At 33.4% G+C, this 26,944-nt stretch overlaps 1 protein-coding gene across 1 annotated transcript in view; it reads left to right on the forward strand.

The window, feature by feature from the left end:
• The window catches only part of sigmar (Tumor necrosis factor alpha-induced protein 8-like protein sigmar), a 47,867-nt gene that overhangs the window by 10,276 nt on the left and 10,647 nt on the right, over positions 1 to 26,944 (forward strand). Inside the window, exon 2 of the mRNA XM_089707438.1 lies at positions 11,705 to 11,773. Within this exon, the coding sequence (XP_089563564.1) occupies positions 11,761 to 11,773 (13 nt within the window). The 5' untranslated portion in view covers positions 11,705 to 11,760. The remainder of the gene's footprint in view (positions 1 to 11,704; positions 11,774 to 26,944) is intronic.

Genomic DNA, 26,944 nt, shown 5'->3' on the forward strand with positions numbered 1-26,944 from the left:
TTGTCCTTTAGAAACATATTATGCATTCAGAAAACCCAAGAAAACCTTATTCAACACGAACGAGGTGGCGAATGTTACCTATTATGGCAATAAATACTAAGGATTTAATGGGCTAAAACTAGAATTCAGTTGACCCATTGATATCTTAGCTCTTGTTCGTTATAGCTCTTGTAGCTTAACGAAGCCAATCAAAGACAACATCGCAAATGTAAACCACAGCTAACGGACTAAGCTGAATTTGGCCTTAATTGATTGTTAACAGTTTTATCAAATCCCGTCTCAGGTATTTTGAATCTTAAACCAGTTGGGTCGATAGCCTTTGCTGAGCTTTTTGCGAGCGAACTTTAATTAAGTGTCATCGATGACGGATTGCTTGTGTTGTCCCCTGTTGTCCCTATGTCATTGTATAAAGGTGCGTTTATTTATTCTCCACCAAGGGCAATTTGGATAAGTTCTTTAGTTTGGAAACCTGTATGAGGTATTGTATGGTGAAAAGACATACATAATACCTATAATCTATCCTTGGAAGAATACAGGTCGTGTCTTGAAGCAATATGTGATCGATGATTAATAACCGTTTGATAAGACTACGGCTTATGAGTTTCCAGGTATTAATGACTTCATTGCAGTCATTTCTATTAACACACACGTCGTACATTTATTTACCTACACTTCATTTTTTAAGTGCACGGCGTCTTATGCCAATATGTAAACTTATGTTAAAAAATTTCAGATTATTCTAGAAAAAAATATCAAACCAAATGGGTTCATATTTCCATAACCTTGAGATATCAGAACTGTCTATCATGTTTGATTGTTGTCAGAAACAAAATGAGCATACTCGATTGTTCCACGAAAGCATTCCAATTCACGTCAGTTTGTACAGCAATTTTCAATTTCCCCGATAGGTAGCCTTGTCTGAAACATATGCCACGTCAAAGACGGGGCTTTTTGTACCTAGCAGGTATTGCTGATGTTTCGGGCTAAAAAATGGATAAAGCGAGTGAGTCACGATTACATGAAATATGCAACGGTCTCGTTATGGAGGCTAGCACGACACGCAAACAGCGGATGTTTGCTTCATTTCTGTAAATAGTGAAATGTTGACACCTATGGCCTAGTGGTTGATGTCTTATGCAAAATAAATATATTTGTCGTCCTTCGTAATTTTTTAGACCGTCGCGTCGCTGAAGTTCGATTCGATTTGAGTTTGAAACACAGTTTGCGTTTGATCGTCGCTTGATATGGCGTGGAAAATTTTGGGGAATAGAGTATTTATTCCTGAATTTATCAGTTCTAGGCGAAATAAAAAGTTAACTTTTAGCCTAACTTTTTATAACATTTTGATCTTTGATTTTATAAGTTACTGGTGTGCCCCGCGGTTTTCATTTCTGCTCCGCTCCTATTGACGACAAAATATTGGCCATTTGGCCAATATGTGAGCTGTCTAATACTTTTTTTTCAAACCGGACCAGTAGTTCATGAAATAAGCGTCTCCAACTACAGCTACATCTTTATATTGTTAAGTAATAAGTATAGAAATCTATACTGTGCAGTGCTGACACTCTCCATGTATACATAAATGTATTAACAATATGACATTCTTTACACAAATCAGTGGCAAGTTTAAATAACGATTATGTTACTCATTCGTGCAAACAACAGGTTTCCGTGTTTACATATCACACTGATGAGCTGGTGGCGTGAAGCGATGAACCGATGAAAGTATAAGTCTATGTTTTTTAAATAAATAGTTCTTCAATGAAGTTGACCAATGTTTACATTATCGTAATTGTAAGGGTATGTAAGTCAAAGGACTGATTGACTTGTAAGTTTTTTTACACTAGGGCCCGTGTTTTTAAGTTTTTTTTGACGTGACAACATCTTATAATTCGATAGGTCTGGCTGCACGCACGAAAAAACATGACTCATGCGGCGATACCTCGCTCTGAGGCGTTCCATGTGAGGCTTGAAGTGCAAGCGAGAGCGAAGATTTTTTACAGTAGGGCCCGTGGTTTATTTAATCAATCTCATGGTATTATCCATTTCCACCTTTTGATTTGATTTGGAATAAGAAAGTAAAATACATATGATTATTAAATTTGTAAGTTAATGGGGCTAAAAGATCGGTCAGCGCGCTTATACTTTTAATTGTCAATTGAAGTATTCAACCAGTTGTTAAATGCTGTTAAATCTACTAATGCTCTATGGGAAGAATATCTTAGTATTGTATAATTATAATTAATTCTAGATAGGTATTTCAGTATTCCCGTATATACAAGAGAAACGTTCCTTTGATCATGTTATAGTTCATATTATCTGTTAGATACAGAGCAAGAGGTAATTATAGACTCAAAATGGTAAAGATCTCAAGTTAAATACATTTTCTATTATAAAGTTCTATAAGATCGTGTGAAGTTTCTAGAATTATGTTTCTAGGAAAATGCATGGAGAATATTTTATATATATTTGTTATATCGTTAATAAATTATAACAAATGAATCGTTAGAAGATATTAATACCTAGATATTTCTGAGGTATATGTACGTCGGAAATAACGTAGTAACATCAGCTCAATAAAAATTAATTTAATTTTATCTTAAAACTAATTTTAGCGTACTTATTGTATTTTCAAATAATTAATTAAAGAATGATTCTCCTCTATTAGTTTCACATAAATAATAAACAATAAATTAAAAACGCTTAATATTTTCATTAATTAGGTTAATTGTGGTATTACATTAATTGTCTATCCGTGAAGATGGAAGGCACAAATCTCGAGATCTTGTATTGTTATGATGTCCCACGGTTTTACCTGACATATGAAAGTTGGGTGAAATGATAGATCATATTTTCTTTCTTGTTCCTTCCGACGATACCTCTATTTGAAGAAAATATTTCTATGCTTAGCGAATAGTAAAAAACATTTATTGTATTGATTTTGTACTTATGTGTGATTAAAATAATATAAAGCTGAAGAATTTGTTTGTTTGAACGCGCTAATCGCAGGAACTACTTGACCGATCCCAATGTTATTTCACAAATGGCTAGTGATCCCTGGGCGGGTGCAAATAATATACCTATGCACGGGCGAAGTCGCGGTGGAACGCTAGTAGATAATATTATGGGAGTAGTAAACCGATATGATTTAAAGATGGTTATGTACCTATGTGTGTTTATTTTCTAATTATTATAGATTCGAAATTCTAAATCGGTATTGTTGTAGTAAGTAGGAGTCACGTGGTTGTACCGTTTTAAATTCATTGCTATGATTAAATATTACCTATATATCGAAATTATGTATTTTATTGAAGTTGTTTCAAGAATATAATAAGGCCTGTTATAAAACGTATAAAAATTAGGATTTAAATATCTAAGTACGGTCTATAGCTGATGGGTCATCTTAAACTGGTTATTTTAATGACCCATTATAGTCGTGAAACTAAAGGGTTTATGAATAGAACTGAGCTGATATTATGGTTTCATTAAAAATAATTATACACTAATGGGTGCCCAATTTCAGCGACGAAATTAATAGGTTAATGGATATTATAAATTCCTATACAAATTTTACGTCTTCTGTACGTTTCATAAAAAAATAGAAACTTGAAACATAACATTATGGTGATACGTATTATCACGACATACTATAGAACAAAGTCTTAAGTCGCTTTCCGCAGCCCGAGTCTGTATGCTTAGATCTTAAAAATTACGCAACAGATTTTGTGGAGATTTTTGAAGTGAAAACTTCTTTAGCGGCGTTGGGTATAAAATCTTAAACTCGCGTCAGGACACGTGACCTGATCGAAAAAGCGTAAGACGGATGGATATCAAACATGCTCAACGTTAATAATCAAGTTTTTCACTTCTGCCGGCACTCCCGGAGTGCAGCCCGTCTTTTTTTTAATAGATAGAGTGGTTCTTGAGGTAGGTATAATTTGTTAAGTTTTCCACAAAGCGGTTGAAGTCACAACTTCAAATGCACATAAGCGAAGTCGCGGGTGGTAAATTAATAGTACCTGATGCAAGTATTGTGAAGCCACTAATCACTACACACACTGCTTTCGATAGCTCTCATATTTTACATATTTGTGAAATATTCTGCGTTAATTATCCCAGATAATTGTAAATTAGTGTGATCTATCCGCGGCAAGAAACCGGAACGGTCGATGCAAAGAAATTGAATATTCTCACGCACCTCGATTTTATTTCGAAAATATACTTAATTGCATATTAATTACTGATAGGTACAATTTTAGTTGGCAATGCCGTGCTTGAGATGTGACGTGGATGTTACGCTTCAATAACATTTAAAAGTATGCTTTCTTTAACTTAAACCGTTTAAAATCTAGCTACATATTATGAGAATGATGTGTGAGGGTCAATATGAATTTTTTTTTAAAGTTTACATTTGAATCCATATAGTACCTACAGTAAATGTAATTGTTGAAAAATATGCGTGAAATGTCATTTTGACAGTTCCCTCATATCTCTTATTTGTGTTAGGCACAAAATGTGACAAAGAAATACTAAGTAAAACATTATCTATAGGTACAAATAATATTTGTTTGATATTAATAACGTGAAGCAAATCATGTTGCATTTTTAAATTGTAATAACAGTGGTCTGCTTTGCATCAATTTTTATCCTGTTAATGAGTCATCTTATAACCAGAAAGTTTATTTTTAGTTCATAAAAGCGAGGGATTGACCGCGGTGTGTTAGCCTTTAATTATTGTATATACAGGGTGTCCCACTATTGGTATACTAAGCGCGAAGGAACTTGTAGTTTTGCATACACTGATCACGTAAAAAATACTTTAAAAAAAAATTACGTCCAAAATTTTTTGCTAAATTTTTCCTGAAAATCCATGTTTTCTTCTCTAGCTTTGCGCAGCCGGCATATACCGCTTCTCTAATATGAGCATTTTATCTATGAAAACATAATCTTAAACGATAGCTCACGTGCTGGTGGCAAAGTTGGGCGGCTCGCTTGTTATGGGTGTACACATAGAGTTTTAAGAATTCATCTATTTGAAAAAAAAATGCGTCTGGAATTTTTTAATTATTTTTTACGTACTCAGCGTATGCAAAACTATAACCTCCTTTGAGCTTAGTATACCAACAGTGGGACACCCTGTATAACTGAAATAAAGACTGTTTAACAGTTATGATTAGTTTTAACCATCTGTCTGTCATGTAAACATCTATATTTAGGGCTATACTGCAGCCACAGATAATATAGTACTATATTTACAGAATAAAAAATTATTGTCAGGTTAGTGTTTGTAACCAAACTCCTCCGAAACGGCTTGACAGATTTGTATAATGTTTTTGCGTAGGTATAATTTCTTACATCTGCGAATAGGTCTTAAAGTAAATTTTATGCTGGGGGCTTTATACATAGTAGGGTGAACCAGCAACAAGATTGCCGGATCAGCTAGCTACTCATTTTATTTAATTTATATACCTTGGTTTCATTTGTTCACGCTCCCAGAAGGATAATAAATTTATATATTTTCTTATTATGTTATTCGGAGCGGAGACAATCCACCGAATTAAGGATTGTAAGAATCATGTTGTTCTTGATTAAGTGGTATTAAATCCGTCTTTGTTAGATATGCTTATTATTTGTCGCCTAAGAATATCAAACATTTTTAATATTTAACATAGTAGGTATTATATTATCTGTGATTTAATAAGATTAAAAAGATCTATAATATCATCTCCATAAAGTTACCTTTCTAATAAATAAGTCGACATAAATATTTCGACAGTGAAAGCAAACAGTGCATATTTGTCAATTAATTAACCTAATAAAAACTGGTTACATGATTATAGCATTTTCTTTATTTTTTCAACGCGCCTTTAATATTATCATATAAAGCAAAAGTCATGCATACACATAATATACTTCATTCTCTTTTTTCAAAAAGTATTATGTTTATAAAATAGGTACATTCAGGTGTTCTAACCAACAAAGTTATGTTAAAATACTAAATAACATAAGTCAATAATGAGTTAGGCTGTATTTAAAATAGTCCATTCTGTATTGTAAAAAGGCCATGGTAATTTTCATAAAAAACACACAGAACACAAAGTAGTAAATAAATAAAGTAAGTACATGTAACATTATATGACTAAAAGTTTAACACTTAAATGCAAATAAGTCAATTATTATTAGTCGTCACAGACGAAACCTTGGAAGTATTGGGGATTTAATGCAAGTAGAAAATCTTACCGGATTTCCTTTCGTCTTTGTCGTGGGATTTTGTTGTAAGCATTGTTAGTTTATTACAACTAAAATTATGCAAAGAAAATACCTAGTGTTTTTGCATGCATGTAATCACAGAACTATATCGATCTGTGCATGTAATGAATAAACTTAAGGACAAAAACTCACAAGATTAATTTCAATTTCGTTTTGATATTTAGCTACCTATATCCCTAAAAAAGAAACTTTGCCAGTGACAGCCTCGTCAAATCAACCAGATCGTTTCGGAAATGAGTCGAAACAAATATACGAATGAAAATTTTACTTATGTTTATTTTGATTAGCTGCTTGTTGGTATCATAAATAGAAGTTGGAATTATATTTATCTATACAAATACAACAAGGAATATAAATGCTAAGTATAAATAAGTATGAAGAAGCGAAAGTATACACCACAAAAAATGACCTAAGACTAACAGCTGACGTACATACACCTCGGAGTCTAGATAATGATCGTTGTAATTACGTCTAATGTGGTTCATAAAGAATTTGTGTTGTGAAAGTAATGTTTATACATTTACGAAAAACTTAGAATTTACTTGTTCGATTGTTTATTTTGTGTCCGCGCCATAACCATAGAATATATATACTCTATGCCATAGCCGCATGAAATCAGGCATTTTTGACAAAAATAAATAATAATTTATCTGTATGCAGCATTTTGTTCGGATGATAAAAACAGTAGTATAAGTGTGAAAGTAATAAACGTGGAACCATCGAAAATAGAAAACTCTACTACAGAGCTTATTATTATTTTGAATTGCTTGATATTTACAAACCTATGTTTACAAACAAGTTATTTAACATGATTTCATTTGAACTCTTTTAACACTTCTCAACAAAGTGATGTACTTACCTACAGATGTAATTCATCTGCGTATAATAGGATGTGAGGACATTATATGCAGCTGCTATATCCGTCGAGCAGATGGTGCTCAAGTGATCACATACAAGGCAATTCTTGACAATTTGCTCGTTATTTATTGAAAGGGAACTATTTTTATATCGACTAGACTGACTTGTATTTCGATTTTATCCATAGAGATCTAGAGAGATGCCAATCGCTTGCGCTGAGTACGAAACCGTGTCTCATAAAAAATTTACGCACACAACTGCAGTAAACAAAATCAAAACAATACTTCGCGTTGTGTGCGTGTCATCACACAAAAATATGAGAGCGACTATTCGTTCGCACACTAGATTGTAAGTGACGTACGTATACAGCACCGCTACAGTTTGTTCTCTTTTTGTACATATTGCTGCGACACCGGCCCGGCCCCTAACCATATCTCCCTTTAGTTTCTGTGATCTGTGATTTTATCAAATAATTAAAAAAATAAAGTTCTTAATTCGACTGTATTTTATTTGTTAGACCTTTGATTGGGCGAACCGATTTTGTTGATATTTTTTTATTTGAAAGCTAGTGCCTTCTGGTTGGTCCCATTTAAATTATGATCACTTTTGACTGTCGAAAGGCAGTTTAGTTTTGGTAAAAAATAATTATTATACTTTAGAATAATAATTAAGTATAATAATTATTGAAGACATCTCTATTTAGACTAGAATCCGGTAATCAAAATTTGTCCTCATTCAAACGACTCTCACCTGCGTATCAAACATAAACATAAATATTAGAAAAACATTATTCGTAAACATTCATCATAATTTGCATTTTAAAATATATTTGTGACTAGCTGTTAGTCGCGTGATGATATATAGCCTATAGCCTTCTTCGATAAATGGGCTATCTAACACCGATAGAATTTTTCAAATCGGACCAGTAGATAGTTCCCGAGATTAGCGCGTTCAAACAAACAAACAAACAAACTCTTCAGCTTTATAATATTAAAGTATAGATTAGAAATTGGCCATTGCGTATGAATATAAAAAATGGAATGTCGAAACGAAAACATATTTTTCTCAATTAAAAGTTTAAATGGGTTTGTGAAAACCTTTCGTAATACCAAAATCTAATAATAACTGTATGTGATAAAATTCATTCGTTCATATTTGTATAGGGTCACATTTCGTACAATAAATAAGTAATTAATTAAGTAATTTCTTTCTTTCTTTCTAATTATACAAAGCATGCAATATCGTTGTGATTTGTAGCTTCAGTTTTTACATGATTTTGTTCAAGGGTGTAGCGAACGTTGATGCCTCTAGAAAGATTTCTATCAAGGAATAAAGACAAGAAATAAGACACATGAATTAACATTTTCAATAACATAATATTATATTTACAACTAAGCTGACACATCATTACATAGCAGATTTTCTTCGATGAGTTCATCACTACCAAAGTTACACAACAAACAACTTAATACCGATTACTATGAAATACTAGCTGTTGCCCGCAGCTTCGACTGCGTGGAAACGATATATTTTCATGGTACGAACTTTTATCCCCTATTGTATCCCCTTGGTGTTTGAATTGATCAAACCCTGCGGATGCCTACGTCCTAACATCTACCTGCCTGCCAAATTTCCCGATCAGTTCAGTGGTTTGGGCTGTGCGTTGATAGATCACTATATCAGTTAGTCATCTTTGAGTTTTATATATTTAGATTCATTGATATTTAGATTCAAAGCCAAAGGATGATCTCCTTTGGCTTTATTCGTGGTAGCAACCATGGTTAATATCGACAACTTTTATACTTATAGTTTTTATCAAAGTGTTTATATGATTATGAAGGTGGCCTCGATTCGACAGCTCTAAAACTGTATATCTACCCTTTTAGAGTAATAAATTGCGAACAATGTTTCATGGGATTATTTTATCCCTTTTCAATACAGTTTCAAGTCAGTGAGCGCAGTTGGCGAAACCAAGTTTTTAGTTCTTTTTAATTCATTCATTTTTCAAGTTTAATAGATGCACCTACGTAATATTTATTTTTATGACTATATTTTTACCATTCTTAATAGCTAACTTTAGCTCATTCAGAGAGTCGTTGAAATGAAAATAATTATGGTTGAAGCTGTACAATTTAGTTTTTCAAGTTATAATTTTTTTCTCTTATTGCGATTTATTTTTGTAGTTTATTATTTTTAGACCCACGGGCCAGATATGGCTGTAATAATTTTAATTTATTAAGTTCTATTCCATTATATTTACTCTTGTAGTAATACGTTTTAAATTAAAAGCACACTTTTGAAGTCGGTTAAAATATTATAAGTTATTTGGTAACTGGTTTCCATAACACAGGCGAAAGCTCAGGGATCATCGTGCCGTGTGTGAAAATTGTCGTGAAATATTTATTTATTTAATCAGTTTCCTTACCTTAATTCCTATATGTATATCATCGGGTAATACCCAATTTTGTATACAAATATGATATGTAAGATATATCTATAAGAGTAAATATTGGTGATATAATGCTTTCTTTAACACGGGAAATGAAAGAGTTCCGCTGCGTGGGTTGGAGATAGTGATTGGATTTATACGAGTTTGTCGTGTGATGGATCTTCATTCTTCTTTTAATAAAACACTATGTATGTAGTAGGTATCTTTGATACTTACATAATTTTATTTATTTATTATTATTGTTTTTTTTTCTTCTTTTTGCACTATCCCATTAACTACATACATTTCCTTTCCATCTGCAGGTTGCCTGGTAGAGATTGCTGCTTAGCAATAAGGCCGCCTCTTGTACAAACTATGTCTTTCTGCATTAATGTTATTTTTGTCATATTTTAGTTTGTGCAATAAAGAGTTATAAATAAATAAATAAATAAATATTATGTAAGTGTAACAATAAAAGCCATACAACTAGGCTAAAAATGAACGAGTTGCCGCAAACTAAAACTTAAAAAATAGAAGATGCAAGAAAAGTCTACGATGAACGTTGCGTGTTTGAAGTTTCGCGTTAAGTAAAGATAGAAAAGAGCGTGTGTGCCGAGCACACGTGTCAGAAGTGAAACTTCTTTGGCAAGATTCAAAGATACCAAAAATCGGCGCCTTACTCGACGTGACGGTATTGCCATGCGTGATGCGACCTTGAAATTTTACTCTCACCTCAAACATTGTCTTCTGGAATAGACGATGCCGTTTAATCTATCAAGAAAAAAAAACCGATTTAACCAGCCCAAAAACTATGATTCTCAATTCGTAGTCATACGTCTAATAGTAACTAGTTTTCCACGTGTTCCAAGCATTAGCGCCTCATTAAAAATAATAAAAAGCATACAATATAAGCACGGTGCAGTAATTTTTCCCAGCTTCCGCTTGCTGTCCGGATAAAAGGATTTATATATAGAGCGAGGAAATGACCGTCGTTAACTTTATTATGTCTCTACATGGTGGTGTGTTTTTGTCGAGTGTTTATACTTTATGGTGTGTTTTTATAAAAGCCTGTTTATATTCGTATTATAGTACGAATCGTAATGGTTATTTATTTCATACGTACAAACAAACAGAAATTGTAGTCATAAAAACGACTTTAATTACCATCATATTCAAATATTAACAAGTCATAAACTGACAAAATTAATTTAATTAAACATACGCAACGAATAACCTTCCGCCTTTTGGGAACAAACTTGAATTATTCTAAATGCGAAAGTAACTCTGTCTATCTATAACATTATCACGTTTAAACAACTGAACCAATTCTGATGAAATTTGTAAGAGTAAAACTAAACTTTAGGAATAAATAAAGGTTTTTAAATCAAGAAAACAAAGCTTGATTCGAGTGAAGTATGTAGGGGATAAAAATGTGCGTGTCTCGTTAAGTGCACGCAAGCGAAGACTTGGGAGGAAAGCTAGTTCACTTCAAGTTACAAATAATTATCGATTTACTTGTAAGTTATTTGACAGAAGAAAGTATAGTAGGGATTAGTTTAGAGATTGATAAAAACGGTTTATAACTAAGGGGCCAGAATAAGACGGTTATCAAGCCTTGACACGCAAACATTGATTTATTTTAGTGGCTATCAAATCATTGCTTATGCATTTTTTTATATAATAATATTTTTTTTACTTATAGTACAATTGAAATGGTATGTTTAAAACTATATGCATTAAACTTTAACGAGAAATAGCGCAATTCAAATGTGTTCAATACTATAACTGATTAATAAATAATTACAACAGCATTTATAGGTTAAGATACACAGTAGATTTCTCTTGGATTGAAGAATGGATCTTCAATCTTTTCTTCAATAAATATTATCTTTTCCATACATTTTCCTATAAAGAATATTATATAAAATCACTGTTAACAATTTTTATAAAAATGATTTTTTAAGTTATTGTTAAAAAAAATTATCGTTGAATGATTTATTTGATTATTTCTCAATGGGTAGATAATATGAATATTCTAACGGTATAATTATTGCAAATGTTTACTATTGATGATTCAATACAATGATGATTATAGAAATTGATTCCTTTATTTTTTTTTATTTAATTTTATGTTTATTTTGTTTTCAGGAGCTGATGTTGTAGTCTACGGTTTTATTTGCTTCGAGTTATTTTAAGTTTTCTTCATGGTAGCCACTTGTGAGTTTATTTTTTTTTTTATTTTTTATTTGTTACTAACCATTAATTTTATAATGATTTATTGCGGTTTTATTAATTTGAATATTTATTTTATTTCACCCGTTCTGTTTTAACAAGAATGTATTATATTATAAGTATTATTTCAATTATATTTTAATTTCTAACAATATAATTTTCTCAGTCTCTGAAAATAATGAAATATTGAATGAAAATTATACTAACTTCATAACTAATTATAGTCATTTATTCAAAAGCGATATTATTTATAAACTGGTTCTATGTGGAGACTGAAAAAGAAATCAATACTACTTAACTACTATAAACTTAACAAGCTTCTTTATTTAACAAGCTATTTCCAAGTTCACTCTACTAAAATATTCAAGTCAATCGATTCCGATTATTTCTAATCTCACGTACAACCTTCTATATCTTTCTACCTTCATGTGACAAACTTACACACCTGTCTCCGTACCATGATGTCTTAAAGCAGTTATATTTCCAGCGTGGAAAAAAGACAGCGCTATATAGGTTGTCTAGCGCCATCCCTTTCCCACACTGGAAATAATACTGCTCTAGGACATTATGGAAACATACCTGAACACCTTGACCGGAATTCCAATCCAGGACAACGCCTACTGAAACCTATATATTATTTACTTTATGGTGACATAGGAATCAATATGGCCGATCACTTCTTGTTAATGCGTTGTGTTCTATAGTTTATGGTGTTAGAAATTTATGGTGTTTTGGGTTTTAGTGGCGATTTTCACTTTATAGTCATAATGTGGTGAAGGATTGGGCAGTAAATCTTATGGGAGATTAAATTTATAAATGTACGAATCAGTTTCAGGTATGACTAGGGCATTTTGCACTGTACCATTTCCTATAGGGCAATCTTGTGGGAGGAATATATTCTGAAATGTGCGAATCAGTTTCAGGTACGACTAGGGCATTTTCGGCATTTTACAGTGTCCTGTTTTCTATAAAACTTTACTTTCTTGGTAAGCTCTATCTTAAAAAAAAAGCTCTAGCCTATAGAAGTTTCAAAAAGAAAATGGAGGCTAAAAATATTTCAGAGAAGTACATATTGTGCAAAATATATTAGATAGATTGTTCTAGGCATATTTTCTTGGTTGATTCTATTATAAATAATTCTTGATAAGTTGTATGACTTCTTTCTCGTATTAAAATGATATCTTTTCTACAGCAAACAAAATATTATTAAAGCTCTGTCGGAAACCATAGGCAAACTTTTGGAGGTTTGTTGATGCGTAATTCAGAATATATTATGTATGTCATATATAACCCTAACTAGAGACAACTAAAAAGCAAATTATTCACGAATGTAACTTGATAAAAAATTTAGGCATCTATGAAAGCGAACGAGCGCAAAATAAAGCAAAAATTGAATTAGTCTAGAGCCAAGCGTTTTCCAACAAACAGAAGTGTCCCATAAGGGTTGCCAGACAGGATTCGTCCTAATTCATAAAGTATTGTGGTTAGGGAGCCAGGTGCAAATTTGGTTAACTATTTCCTCTCAAGAGATACTTCGTCAGACGCATGAGAGTATAGTATTATAAAGCCTCGTGAACGTCAGCTGGCGCTCGGTTGGGGGGGTGAGCGGTTGTAGCCTCCCAAGCACATAGGAAAAAAAATACATTCATTCATTCATTTCCTCTCAGCTAAAAATTTGTCAAATTGTAGCTAACCCAATATCTCAACGAAAAAAAATTGTCAGCTGGTTACAACATGGTGTATTATACGTCAGCTGGTGTCTCGAACATGAAAGTTAAATTTGAAGAAAAATTTATTTTCCGTTATTTCCTCTCAAACAAAAATTTACCTGATGATAGCTTATATGCAACTGTGGATAAATATATATGTCAGCTGGCTGTATCTTGGTGGAAAAACCGTCAGCTGATACGGGAGGCTACAACCGCTCTTCCCCCCAACCGAGCTCCAGCTGACGTTCACGAGGCTTCATAATACTATACTTTGATGCATTTTACTAATTACCGCTTGAGAGGAACTTGGTCATAAAATCTGCTGCTGGCTCCCGGACCATTGATTAAAATGTAGGGCACATTTCAAACCAAATACTCCTGACGGATTTCGGCCTCTGCCAATCTCGATTATGACAAAGGCAGGAAATCTATATCTATAATAATATTGTAAAGCTGAAGAGTTTGTTTGTTTGTTCGTTTGAACGCGCTAATCTCAGGAACTACTGGTCCGATTTGAAAAATTATTTCGGTGTTAGATAGCCCATTTATCGAGAAAGGCGGAGTACACCGCTGGACAGGCAGATCCACATGTCCTCTGACACACGGTAGGTACATATCGCACGGAGAAGTATCAACACTACCACATACAAAATACTGCTGAGTGCTAACAGAATATAAAATATGCCCACAAAAAGCTTCTCGAAAATAGTTATACTTAAAAGCTGCGTGTTTTACTGTTTTACAATCGCTTCATCTTAATCGATTGCCTGAAATCAACGTAAAAGGTAAAATCTAATACATATACATATCTTACTTTAAAGCTAAAACATTTTTATAACGTGATTGTTTTAGCATAGGTAATTTATGTTAAATTGTTACTGGGTATAATTCTGCTTCTCCTAATATCTCCCACATCCCCCTTACATCTCTATATTTTAAAGCATTTCTCATAATATTATATTCTAGATACCTATCTCGCAGCCCTAATCCCACTTGACATCGTATAATGTGATGGGATTAGAGGGAAATTAAATAGATATTTTATTTTGTATTCGAAATGGGTTTATATGTCAGACACGAGGGAAAGATGGAAAATGTTTCAATTTAAATCACGTGTTGGGATTGGAATTGGCACAGAATCACTCATCTGTCGAACGCAGACTCTCATGCCTACAATTTTAACCTCGCTGACAAGAAATAAATATACAGAGTGCCTGGGGGTCTTCACCTCGGATTAGAGTTATAGTGAATGAATTAATATGATCGATGTGGGATATAGTTTTTTAAATTATAAATTGCAATGTTTACCCAATTTTTTTTTGTGCACTCCATTGTTTGATGTTTCATTGTTTAAACAAATTATTGTGAAAAATTCATGTTTGACCATAGAGGGTGTCCCAAGAAGTAGTGATATACTGAAGCTGGGAGGTAGAAGACATAAAGGGCTATCCGAATCACCCCCATGTATATCATGCGATTTTTCGTATTTTCGGAGTTATGACGTTTTTTTCAAATTTTCACCTATCGCCGAGTACGTAGAGAATTTGATTTATGGTGACGTGAATTATGGCGGTAAATGCTTGATTTTTTTTGTGTGCTAAGCTGAAAGATAGGCCAATTCAGTATATGTAGTAACATTTACTATCGTTAGATCTTCGAATGGAATAAAAAAAAGATTTTAATGCCAAGAAAGATAAAATTACCCAGTATGTTCATAACTTCAAGGGCCCGTAAAAAATAAAATCACATAAAAAATATCCGTTTGGCTTTTTAAAAACTTACTCTATCTATGAGGTAGCTACCCTAAAAATTTCATTTTATTATTCATAAGGCTTCAATCGAAAAATTGAAATCTAAAAGTGGTAAGTGCAAAATTTTAATGCAAACAAAATAAAACCAATTACAAGGTGTTTAATTGCAATAAATTTTCAAAATGACCCCCCCTGTTGCTCACTGCAACCGGAAAAAGTTGTCTTTTAAACGTCTGAATACCCTTTTATTAATTAAATGGTTTCTTCTGCTACTCTCAATTTCCGGGTTAATTCGTCCAAATTGCGGCATTCTCTCGAGTAGACGAGGTCTTTGTACTTTGTAGTATCTCCATACAAAAAAATTCCGGTGTAGTCAGATTTCATACATCAACTTTGAATGAATCCATCACGAATTTTATAGCCGTCCAGAAAACCGATTATTATCGAGATATCCAGAAAAGGATTTCTGGTATAACCGACTTAGAGACACTTGCAGCAAAATATCATTCGGATTATTATAATTTGCTGAAAAATTCAATTCACCTCAGTATGTTGAAAAGAAAATTAATCTAAGCAGATGCAGCAATGGAGCAAATATACAAGTACCTACAGTAGTACATAGAAGAGAATGATGATTGCCAATTTACCATGCAAAAGTTGAAAAACGTCATCACTACAGAACATATCCCGGTAGAAAAAACTATTAAAAAACGACTAATAGAACGCTTTCACGATGATATTATCATTTCAACTAAATATTTGATGTAGGCAACAATGTAAGTAGGTCATTGTAATATATTTAAATAAACAGATTTGGTACTAATATTTTTTTTCTTTTCATTAGTCGTAATTAATTACCTTATTTTTTTAAATGTACTCAATAGAGTACGTTTAATTTATAATTAAACCGGCCGAGAAATTCCATTGTACATAGCAGTTGTGGCTCCGCTCTCCCCTCCACGTTTTTCTATCTGTTCGAGATCCCTACTGCTATTTTTATACACAGGTATCTTTGAAAAATATTCCTATAATATGTCTACTCGAATAAAAAAAGAAATACTGTTTAAAGTGAAAATATTTGGTCAAACATTAATTTTTCATAACATTTTTTTTAATCAACGAAACAATGGAGTGCACAAAAAAAAAATTGGGTAAACATTGCAATTTATACTTTAAAAAACAATATCCCATCTTCTTTGCATCTTCTTCCCATCTTTGTCCTGATCAAAAAAGGTCAACACTGCAATATCTTTCATCAACTGCAACTCCTACTCATCCACCGTTCTATTTTAATCAATTCACTGTTAGTGATGTTAAAAAGAATATTCTGTCCATTTCATCGAATGCTGTCGGTTGTGACTCAGTTAGTCGTAATATGTTTGTCCCCATCCTTGATATAATTGCTCCCGTCATAACCCACATCCTCAACTTTTCCTTATCCTCCAGTGAATTTCCTGACATTTGGAAAGACGCTAAAATTATCCCTCTCCCGAAGAAATCTAATCCAATTTCCTTCTCAGATTTCCGTCCAATCTCCATTCTACCTTTCCTTTCCAAAGTCCTTGAACGCCTTATCCACCAACAGTTAAGTTCCTTTTTATATAAAAACAGTATTCTCAGTCCCTTCCAATCTGGTTTTCGTCCAGGACATAGTACGACTACTGCACTTGTTAAAGTCACGGATGACATTCGTAATGGAATGGAAAAGAAGCAGTTGACAATTTTAACTCTCCTAGACTTTAGTAATGCTTTTAACACCGTCGATTTCGACATATTGCTACAACTGCTTCATTCTATTAACATATCTCCTACAGTGGTTGATTGGTTTCACAGTTACTTGCACGGTCGCTGACAGCATGTATTATTGGAGGACAAGTCATCGTCCTGGTGTGATGTTGTTGCAGGTGTACCGCAAGGTGGCGTTTTGTCTCCTCTCCTATTTGCTATTTTTATAAATTCCATAACCAAAAACTTATCTTCTCTCTATCACATGTATGCCGACGATCTCCAGATATACACCCAGTCAACCCTCGAGAACTTATCCTCAGCAATCTTAAACACCAACACCGATTTGGAAAGAATTTCGACTTGGAGCCGTAGGTACGGTCTGAATATTAACCCAAGCAAGAGCCAAGTCATTATCATCGGTAGCCCCTGTTTAATCTCCCGGATTGACTGGACATACATCCCCAAAATTTATATTGATGGCTACGTCATTGAATTCCAAAAATCTGTCAAAAACCTGGGGGTACACTTTGACACGACCATGTCTTGGTCGTATCACATAAAAGAGACGAGTCGCAAACTTTACGCAGCGGCAAGTTCTCTTAGACGTTTACGGCATTTCTTACCGATATCTACCAAAATTATGTTAGCTAAATCCTTACTACTTCCGCTCCTTGATTATGCTGACGCCTGTACCACTGATCTTAGTGAAGAGCATTTAAATACACTTGAGCGTCTCCAAAATTTCTGCATTCGTTTTGTTTACGGTCTTCGTAAATATGACCACGTATCCCAGTTTCGCAATAAACTCAAGTGGCTTCCTATAAGACTTCGCCGGAATGCAAATGCGTTGAAACTGTTATTTTCCATCCTCTTCGATCCCAATTCTCCCTCCTATTTAAAAAAACAATTTAAGTTCCTTGATTCAGGTGTTTATACTCTCCGTTCCGCTGATAACCTTCTCCTTAGTTTTCCTTCTCACCACACTAGTTTCCTTGGTAAATCCTTTGTCATAACCGCTATCAGACTTTGGAATTCTTTGCCTATTGCTGTTAGACGAGCTTCCTCGAAAACTTCCTTTAAAACTCTTTTATATAAATATTTCTCTAATTTAGCTTTTCCTTCTAAATAAATATGTATGTATTATATTCCCTCTTCTTTTTCATATAATATGTATTTAGTTTATTTTCTATTATCTTTACTTTTATTGCCGCCCGTGTACCTATAAATCATTAATTCATTATCCTTTACCTTGGGCAGCCTGGAAGAGATCGCTGATAAGCGATAAGGTTGCCTTATGTGCTATGCATGCTTTCCATTTCTTTTAATATTATGTAATGTAATGGTACATAAAATAGTTAAATAAATAAATAAATAAATAAATCCCACATCGATCATATTAATTCATTCACTATAACTCTAATCCGAGGTTATACGGTTTTGAATGCTCCAGGCACTGCACTATCTAGTTACGACAATATTTGACGTAGGTCGATTTTATTGCAGGAAATATGTCCCTTTTTCCCTTTATATTATATTCACAATCTTTGTGCAAAATTCTATTATTATTATATTCTTAATGGCCACTTGTTGTTGAGTAATTTAAACTTGAAAAGGGTAAAATAGAGAATGGAAAAAAAGGAATGGCCAGCGTGCGATAACGGACACGCGATCAAAGCCGCGGAATGTTAGTTAACTAATAATTTATTGCAGATTAAAAAAAAAAGATTAAATTCGGGTATTTAGCAAACCTTAGTAGCAAACACCTTGGCCAACACATTTGTTGAAGTTTCAAAATGCTTTGTTGCCATAGCAACACTTCCGAAGCGGGCAAGGTCGCGTCGGTTACGCAATACTGTTTTTTGAATATCAAATGTTATTTTTTTAATGTTGTGTCGTCTTACTCCGTGTAGGAAGCAAATTACCTCATTATATTGAAGGATGCCATATTATGAAGAGCCAAGGGTAGTACAAAACGGCGTAGGGTGTCAAGAGCAGCTGGTTGCCATAACAACGCTTCCGAGAATTCCAAGGCCGAATGCGCTGCGTAGTTCAATATTCCTGTTGCTATTTAATCTTATAAAATGAATAAGGTATTTGGAAACCGGAAATTGTTGGAATTTCAGACCCTTTTGAGTATACCCTTTTCACATAATAGGATGGTAAATAATAAATATGTTTAATCGAAGGTAGGCAATATAAGAATTAACAACATGGAACAGTGTGAAGAGGACCATGGAAAATAAATTAAAGTAAACGTACCCTCACAGGAGGCCCGTGTCCCAGCAGTGGGATCGTATGCATGGGCTGATAATGATAACGATTTTACCACTTATCCGTTTACCAATAAATTATTATTATTCTCTTCGTATTCTTTTTCAAATTTAGTTACGAATATTATTTATAAAAATTATTGTCGTCTGTTGTACCCTTAAACAAATTCAATTATAAAACACTAGCTTTCCACCCGCAGCTTCGCCCGCGCAGTCAAAGAAAAACCCGCATAGTTCCCGTTCCCGTGGGATTTCCGGGATAAAACCTAACTATTTCCCGGGGTAAAAAGTAGCCTATGTCCTTTCTCGGGTATTAAAATTCTCTATACCATTCTCTATACCATACCTATACCAAATTTCTTACAAATTGGTTCAGTAGTTAAGGCGTGATTGAGTAACAGACAGACAGACAGAGTTACCTTCGCATTTATAATATTAGTATGGATTTGCTCATGTCTCAATATTTCAACACCATCATTAATCTAAAATTTAATACCTTCAGGTGGATAAAGGTCATTCCTCCTGACCTTTTCTCGTATCTAAATCCTTACATTCAAACGGACCCCATTTCTAATAAAGGGATGCTTCAATTATAGGGTAAAGACCTTGTATTATAAAGTTTATTATTTTTGATTGTTCGAAGGTAACGGTTCGTTCACATGGGAAGGAAGTCTCAGGATGTGAAAGCAAATTTGTGATGTTATTGCGTTTACGAACATAAAAGAGAAATTTATAATTTAAAAAGTGCTTGTTTATATTTAGATCGATTAACTTATAACAAAATTCTAATCATCAATATAAAATCTTCAAGTAATATTATTAAAAGTGGAAGATTTATGTGTAATGGTAATGGTAAACGATGCATAGCTTTTGAAAATTAAAGACATTTAACGGATTTTAAAACACGATGAAGGCATTGACCTTGACAATGGTCAAGAAAATAAAATCGAAACTTAGCAGGAAGCTTAAATTAACATAAATAACGATTGTTATAAATTTCCTCTCCAATAAAATCGGTTAGATATCTAGAACCCTCGTAAAATCCTTCACATAAAAAATTGCGAACATCCCTTTCGATATACTTATTCAAGAGTCGATACCCAAGTGTAAAAATAGTTTCTAATCTTATTCTTAGAAGCCATAGCAACAAAAAAGCTCCTTGCAACTATGACCACATAAAGAAATATATATCATAGACAGTTAAATATACAGAAGATAAAACTTATTCAACCACACCCCAAGATATCGTCCAACAAAAAGATATAAGATTAAAAACAGCTTAACAAAAATAAAGACGTGCTTGATAAAAATCTGCAATATCGCGTCCACTTAACTTGAAGTAATTAAGAGTTTATTTTATAAAGCATCTCACGGTATCAACCCAGTGTGGAACATGATCGCTCTAACCATAGTATAAAGAGAAACGTAAGTTATCTTCGAACAAAGGTACATCGTGCTGTTTGTATGTGCGCGTTCATGTACGTATGCAAGCTTGATGCACGCACACAACGCTGCTCGGTTCCTACTCATGAACGGTCGGTGTTTGTTTATACGATTATTTAAAAATCAATGTTACAAGTGATAACCCTGCTTCTCGTGAATTTAAAATCCTTCTCCTAAACGCCGCGGCAGAGGTTGGCCTACTTCTCTCTTTATACTATGCTCTAACCCAGATTCTAACAAATAAAAAATTCACTCACTTTCAATTTTACATCTTGTTAAGTTTTACGACTTGTCTCACGGTGGACGTGTTCAATCAAACATTTTATGACGCGTCCTGATAAATTATTTTGTACCGGTTTTTACGAGCTTGTAGACCAACAATGTATTCTAATTTGTTGGAGATAGAATTTTGTCAGTGTCGTTTTAGTCAATATAGTTCAACTGAATCTATGAATTTTGGAAGAAATAATAAAAGCTGCTGTCATATATGGAGCTTTCTTGCTGCCATTATATAGATAATGCCTTAGTTAAATCCCAAAGCAAATAATCTCAAAGGAGAACTCAATCAAATTAAAGACGCTTATGTACTAACACACCTGTGACCGCCTCCTTGGTACAGTGGTTGACGCGTGAGCGTAGCACCGAGGGGTGTTGGGTTCGATTCCCAGTGGAGACGAAGAAAAAAAAATGTCTCGGTCTGGTAGGACACAGAAGGCTGATCACCTACTTGTCCCTAAAGAAAATCGATCAGTGAAACAGATGTATAATGCATCTGCCCCTTACCCCACTAGGGGACATGGGACTTCACTTATGTACTAACACAAATGCTTTCTATACTTCAATGTTCTGATGAGACAATAGCCGCTTTATAAAGAGGCTCTAAAAAGAGTAATCATCCAATAGCTTCAAACAGCAATTACGGCAATCAATTCGCTCACGATAAAGACAAAACTAATGCGACAAAAACATAACCAATAAAAATTGTAATTTATGAAACTATTCGAAGCCTCATTGTGGTTGTAACGACTTACTTGCCTCTAGATCTCGTTACAAATTGTGATGAAAAAGTAATAAAGTTGTTGGTACGCCGCCGCGTCATCTTGTTTCCAACTAGCTACTTACAAAGTTTCTTTTTGCTTTAATGTCTTTACTTTTTGCTACTTTATTTTGTACAAGTGCTGTAAGACATGGCCGATTTAAGTTCGCCAGGGTGGAGATTGTCTAAGGGGTAAATGAAAGGCCTCCAATTTCGTAACAAATCTAAAATAGAGATAAAGACATGAGTTCTAGTACTTTTGTTGATGATTCAGTAGCTGATTTTAAATCTTTAATCATTACAGTTAGCAATGAAAATGTTATAACTAATTTCAATGAACCATTTGGCTTAGATAATTATGATAAGGTTAGAGCTAATAATACACTGTACACACTTCTCGCTCAAGCAAACTACATTTCAAAGAAATGAAAAGGGACAGAGTTAGCTAACGTCCCATTATTATATAACCTTGTCCTAAAGTGGTGTCCCTAAAGTTTATAGGCATAAGTTGCAAGTACTTCCAGACTTGGACCATTACTTTGGCCCGTCGTTGACACAGGCTCCTTTTAATTAAAGCTCCTTCATTATTGGTCGCTTTGATAAATCAAGTTTAAATGTGAATAATAAAGTGTTAGTAAGTCGAGAAAATGCGATAAGAAATGCTGAAGCATATTAAAATGTGAGTGCTCGACGTTATCATAGCGAAAATGTGTTTCTTTTGAATATAGCAGGAGACTGAAATCTCTTAGAAGAGAGATAGAATATTATATGCTAGAGAAAAATTCATAAGTATTATTTTTGGTCAATCTGTTTTCAATAAAGAAGGCGTATTTTCTTGCAGGCAAATAAAAACGATAAAATAAGTGAAGAAAATAAAATTATTTACGAGACCGTTGTCGCAGGGACGTGGTTGTCCGTTAAAATTAAATTCGACACGCCAACTGGGGTTTATTTCTGTTGTTGGAAATTCTGATAAACTATATGAGAAATATGTAACTGACTGTATACAATGTAAGTCCTATTTATAACAATATATTTATTGAAGTGAAACTTCTTTATCGGGGTTGGAAAAAAATTTAGTGTAACATTTTTTCGTTACGCGTGACATTTTTCCGTTACGCACCATCTTTTTCTTATCCCTACCACGCGTGATTCGACGTATTTCTGTAAAGTTGCATATAGTAATTTTTTTTAAAAATAAGGTCATAAAAAAGTTTCACTTCTTAGGTGTGTACACTAGTACACGCGCACACATTTTTTTCTAAGAATATACACTTTATCACTAAAGATAACTAAGAAAAAATGTTACATTAATGCATTTAGTAAAGCAGTTTGCTGATATTAAAGATAGAAGTTATAAATATGCCTCTATATTTCATTTCCCAAAAAAATTGGGTATACTTTTCATCCACCCCGACTTTGAAATTATCCTAAAAACTAAAAATTAGTTATGATGAGTTTGTAAAATTGCTTCGAGCTTAGAAAAATATTTCGCCAATACAATCTAATTATATTTGCAGCGACTTAGTATCCTGACCATTTATTCATTATTACATTAATCCAGCATAAAATCCCGTTACCTAACATTTCCTCTATAACAGTTTATCGTTCAGATTTAGACCGGAATTCATTAAGAATAAATATGATACAACTAAAGACGAGACAAATCTCGGAAGTGTATTTCTATAAATAATAATAAACTCCACACGGCACACCTAGTCTTTCAACACGGTAAAGGTAAGGCCGATCGATTGCTCGTGTTTTGTCACGCAAAGCTTCCATATTTTATACTTTATACATTGCTATTTCGTTTAAAGTGGAATAGCTTGCTTTGGACACGAAGCTTTTAAAAACTTCAAGTTTGAGTCATAGTTTTAGAGCGGTTCGAATGTTCTGGAAAATGTGAAAATCGGTTTAAAGAATTCTAAAAAAATGCTCTTTCATGTCTATTTTTGTTCGTGTTTAACAGTTTGGGAATATTTTATACCACATTGATATATTTGTTTGTTATATAGCATTGTTATTTTAATACTATTTAATTCCTGATAGCGCAGATCTTCTGAGTTCTTTCAAAGGAGAATCCTTTTCTCGAACAGGAAAAATCTATTAAATATATTGTTGGGAGCTTTTTCTAGTTCAACGGTCCATGGCAAATAACTAATGGGGTTTTTGTGATAATATCATTTATACATAATATTGTAAATGTAAATTAAAATACATATCATACGTGTACGTTATTTACATATTTTTGACTAAAAACCACCATCGTACCGGATTAATGGCTTTTAAAGTAGATTAATATGTTATAGTGTAATTATAACAGAAATCTAGGTCACTTTTTATTTATATTAACGCTTTAAATTATACAATGTGGTATAAATACAAGAGTTTAGTCTGCTTCTAATAAAAATCTTCATCACGCGATCATTGCCTGCCCATCGACCATAACGATCTTCAATTAAACTTTAAATGCTGTAGTCACATGTCATTTGTTAGTGGATTTAAGATTAGATGTTGGTATTGATTAATTTAATTATGCAAATATATAGAGAAAATATTTGGATGATAGAAAATATATGAAAAAAGTGCGTGTGTACCGAGCACACGTGTCAGAAGTGAAACTTCTTTGGCAAGATTCAAAGATACCAAAATCGTCCCCTTACTCCATGACGTATTGCCTTGAAATTTTACTCTCAACGCGCCTAAATTTCCCTTCAAAAATACTACCTTAATCACCAATAAGTAACGATGTATTCGGAACCTACAATGTGTCAAAAACAACAATAGGATAAGTTATGAGCAAATAAGTTTAAGGTCTATCAAATAACTGGATTCATAGATTTTCTTTACGGAGATGTATCAATCTTTTCTGTCTTATGAGATCAATTCATTTTCCATAACCCAGAATATTTCGGTTCAACGCTCACGTGATAAGCACTAAACCATGGAAGTGGCTCATACGTAAATTGGTAATTTTAAAAAAATCTATAGAATATAAAAGACTAATGGTTAGGGAGCCAGGTGCAAATTTGGTTAACTATTTCCTCTCAAGAGATAATTCGTCAGACGCATGAGAGTATAGTATTATAAAGCCTCGTGAACGTCAGCTGGCGCTCGGTTGGGGGGGTGAGCGGTTGTAGCCTCCCACGCACATAGGAAAAAAAATACATTCATTCATTCATTTCCTCTCAGCTAAAAATTTGTCAAATTGGGTTAGCTACCCAATATCTCAACGAAAAAAAATAGTCAGCTGGTTACAACATGGTGTATTATACGTCAGCTGGTGTCTCGAACATGAAAGTTAAATTTAAAGAAAAATTTATTTTCCGTTATTTCCTCTCAAACAAAAATTTACCTGATGATAGCTTATATGTAACTGTGGATAAATATATATGTCAGCTGGCTGTATCTTGGTGGAAAAACCGTCAGCTGATACGGGAGGCTACAACCGCTCTTCCCCCCAACCGAGCTCCAGCTGACGTTCACGAGGCTTCATAATATTATACTTTGATGCATTTTACTAATTACCGCTTGAGAGGAACTTGGTCATAAAATCTGCTGCTGGCTCCCGGACCATAATATAGAGACGAAAGACCCAGAATCCGGCCTTACCATAATTCTCTTTGATATTTTCCTTAAAAAAGTAGATCAAACCCAAAAACGTAATTAATACTCAATTATACTACTCCCTGACCCGTGAATAAATAGCAAATATGTACGTACGGGCTGTTGAGTCGGAGCGATACAGTTTGGTTAATTAACTTTTCAATTAATACGAGCCGGGAGCACTCAGCTTGTTGAATATTTTGTTACTCGATTGCTATGGTAATGAAGTGAACTGGTTTTCAGTAATATTCAATTTAATGGAGTGCAATCAACGAGAGTGTCCTGGCCACAGGTAAAATAGCCTGTGTTATAGTGTCTAGGTTGTCTAGGAGCTGAGTTGTCTGTAGTTATATTGTCCAGACTGTATTGTTTTCTTTCCCTATTGAAAGAGAATTAAGGAGGAATGCAAATTAAATTGCGAAAACCCGTTCTTCTAATGTCAATCACAGAGTTTACGTATAGGTCCCTTAGTAAATTTAAAGCTGAATTTTCGTATCATTTTGAAACAGTTCTGTAACTAAAGCTTTATTTTTCGAGAAACGATGCAAGTTTTTGTCTCACTATTGCACGCATCATAAGCGAAGCGTTGAGGTGGGTACTACTGTCACTTCGCGCAAAACATCTGATTTTTCAAACTTAAAATGTCTTTATGTATCATACATTGCACTTGTAAGATAATACATACACACACATATTAAGAAAAAACACTATTTTTAACATTCATGATATTTTTGATGTCATTTTTGTTATTTAAACTAGTTAAAAAACAGTTTAAAAAAGTTCTGTCTTGGACGTCCGTGTGTCTGTATGTGCGGAGGATTTTCTTGTTAACACGATAGCGACCGAAATACTTTACTAATCGAGTCTTTTGCACGCCTCATAAGCGAAGCGTTGAGGTGGGTACTACTGTCACTTCGCGCAAAACATCTGATTTTTCAAACTTAAAATGTCTTTATGTATCATACATTGCACTTGTAAGATAATACATACACACACATATTAAGAAAAAACACTATTTTTAACGTTCATGATATTTTTGATGACATTTTTGTTATTTAAACTAGTTAAAAAACAGTTTAAAAAAGTTCTGTCTTGGACGTCCGTGTGTCTGTATGTGCGGATCCTTTTTCTTGTTAACACGATAGCGACCGAAATACTTTACTAATCGAGTCTTTTTTTTCTCTTACGCTTGAGTATGCTCAGGAATAGAACCCTTTCATTTTTCAGGGTCTGATTCGATGTGGTTTAATTGTTATTAAATAAACAAAAATAATAATTAATAAATATTTATTAAAAAAAAATTATGAGGCGTGCACTTTTGGATTTTCCAAATTTTTTTTTCTCTTACGCTTGAGTATGCTCAGGAATAGAACCCTTTCATTTTTCAGGGTCTGATTCGATGTGGTTTAATTGTTATTAAATAAACAAAAATAATAATTAATAAATAATTATTAAAAAAAAATTATGAGGCGTGCACTTTTGGATTTTCCAAATTATTTATATTTTTTGCTACTTCGCCTACATTAAAAGTATTGGAAATCAAGGTTGATTCTTATATAAATTACGCTAATAGTAAATGGCCTATCATTCATTACAAAGCACTATATTATATT

This window comes from Colias philodice, chromosome 19 (genome assembly GCF_061535455.1).
Source record: "Colias philodice isolate Cphi_HAF_F1 chromosome 19, ilColPhil1 Martin Lab GWU primary, whole genome shotgun sequence".
NCBI lineage: Eukaryota > Metazoa > Arthropoda > Insecta > Lepidoptera > Pieridae > Colias > Colias philodice.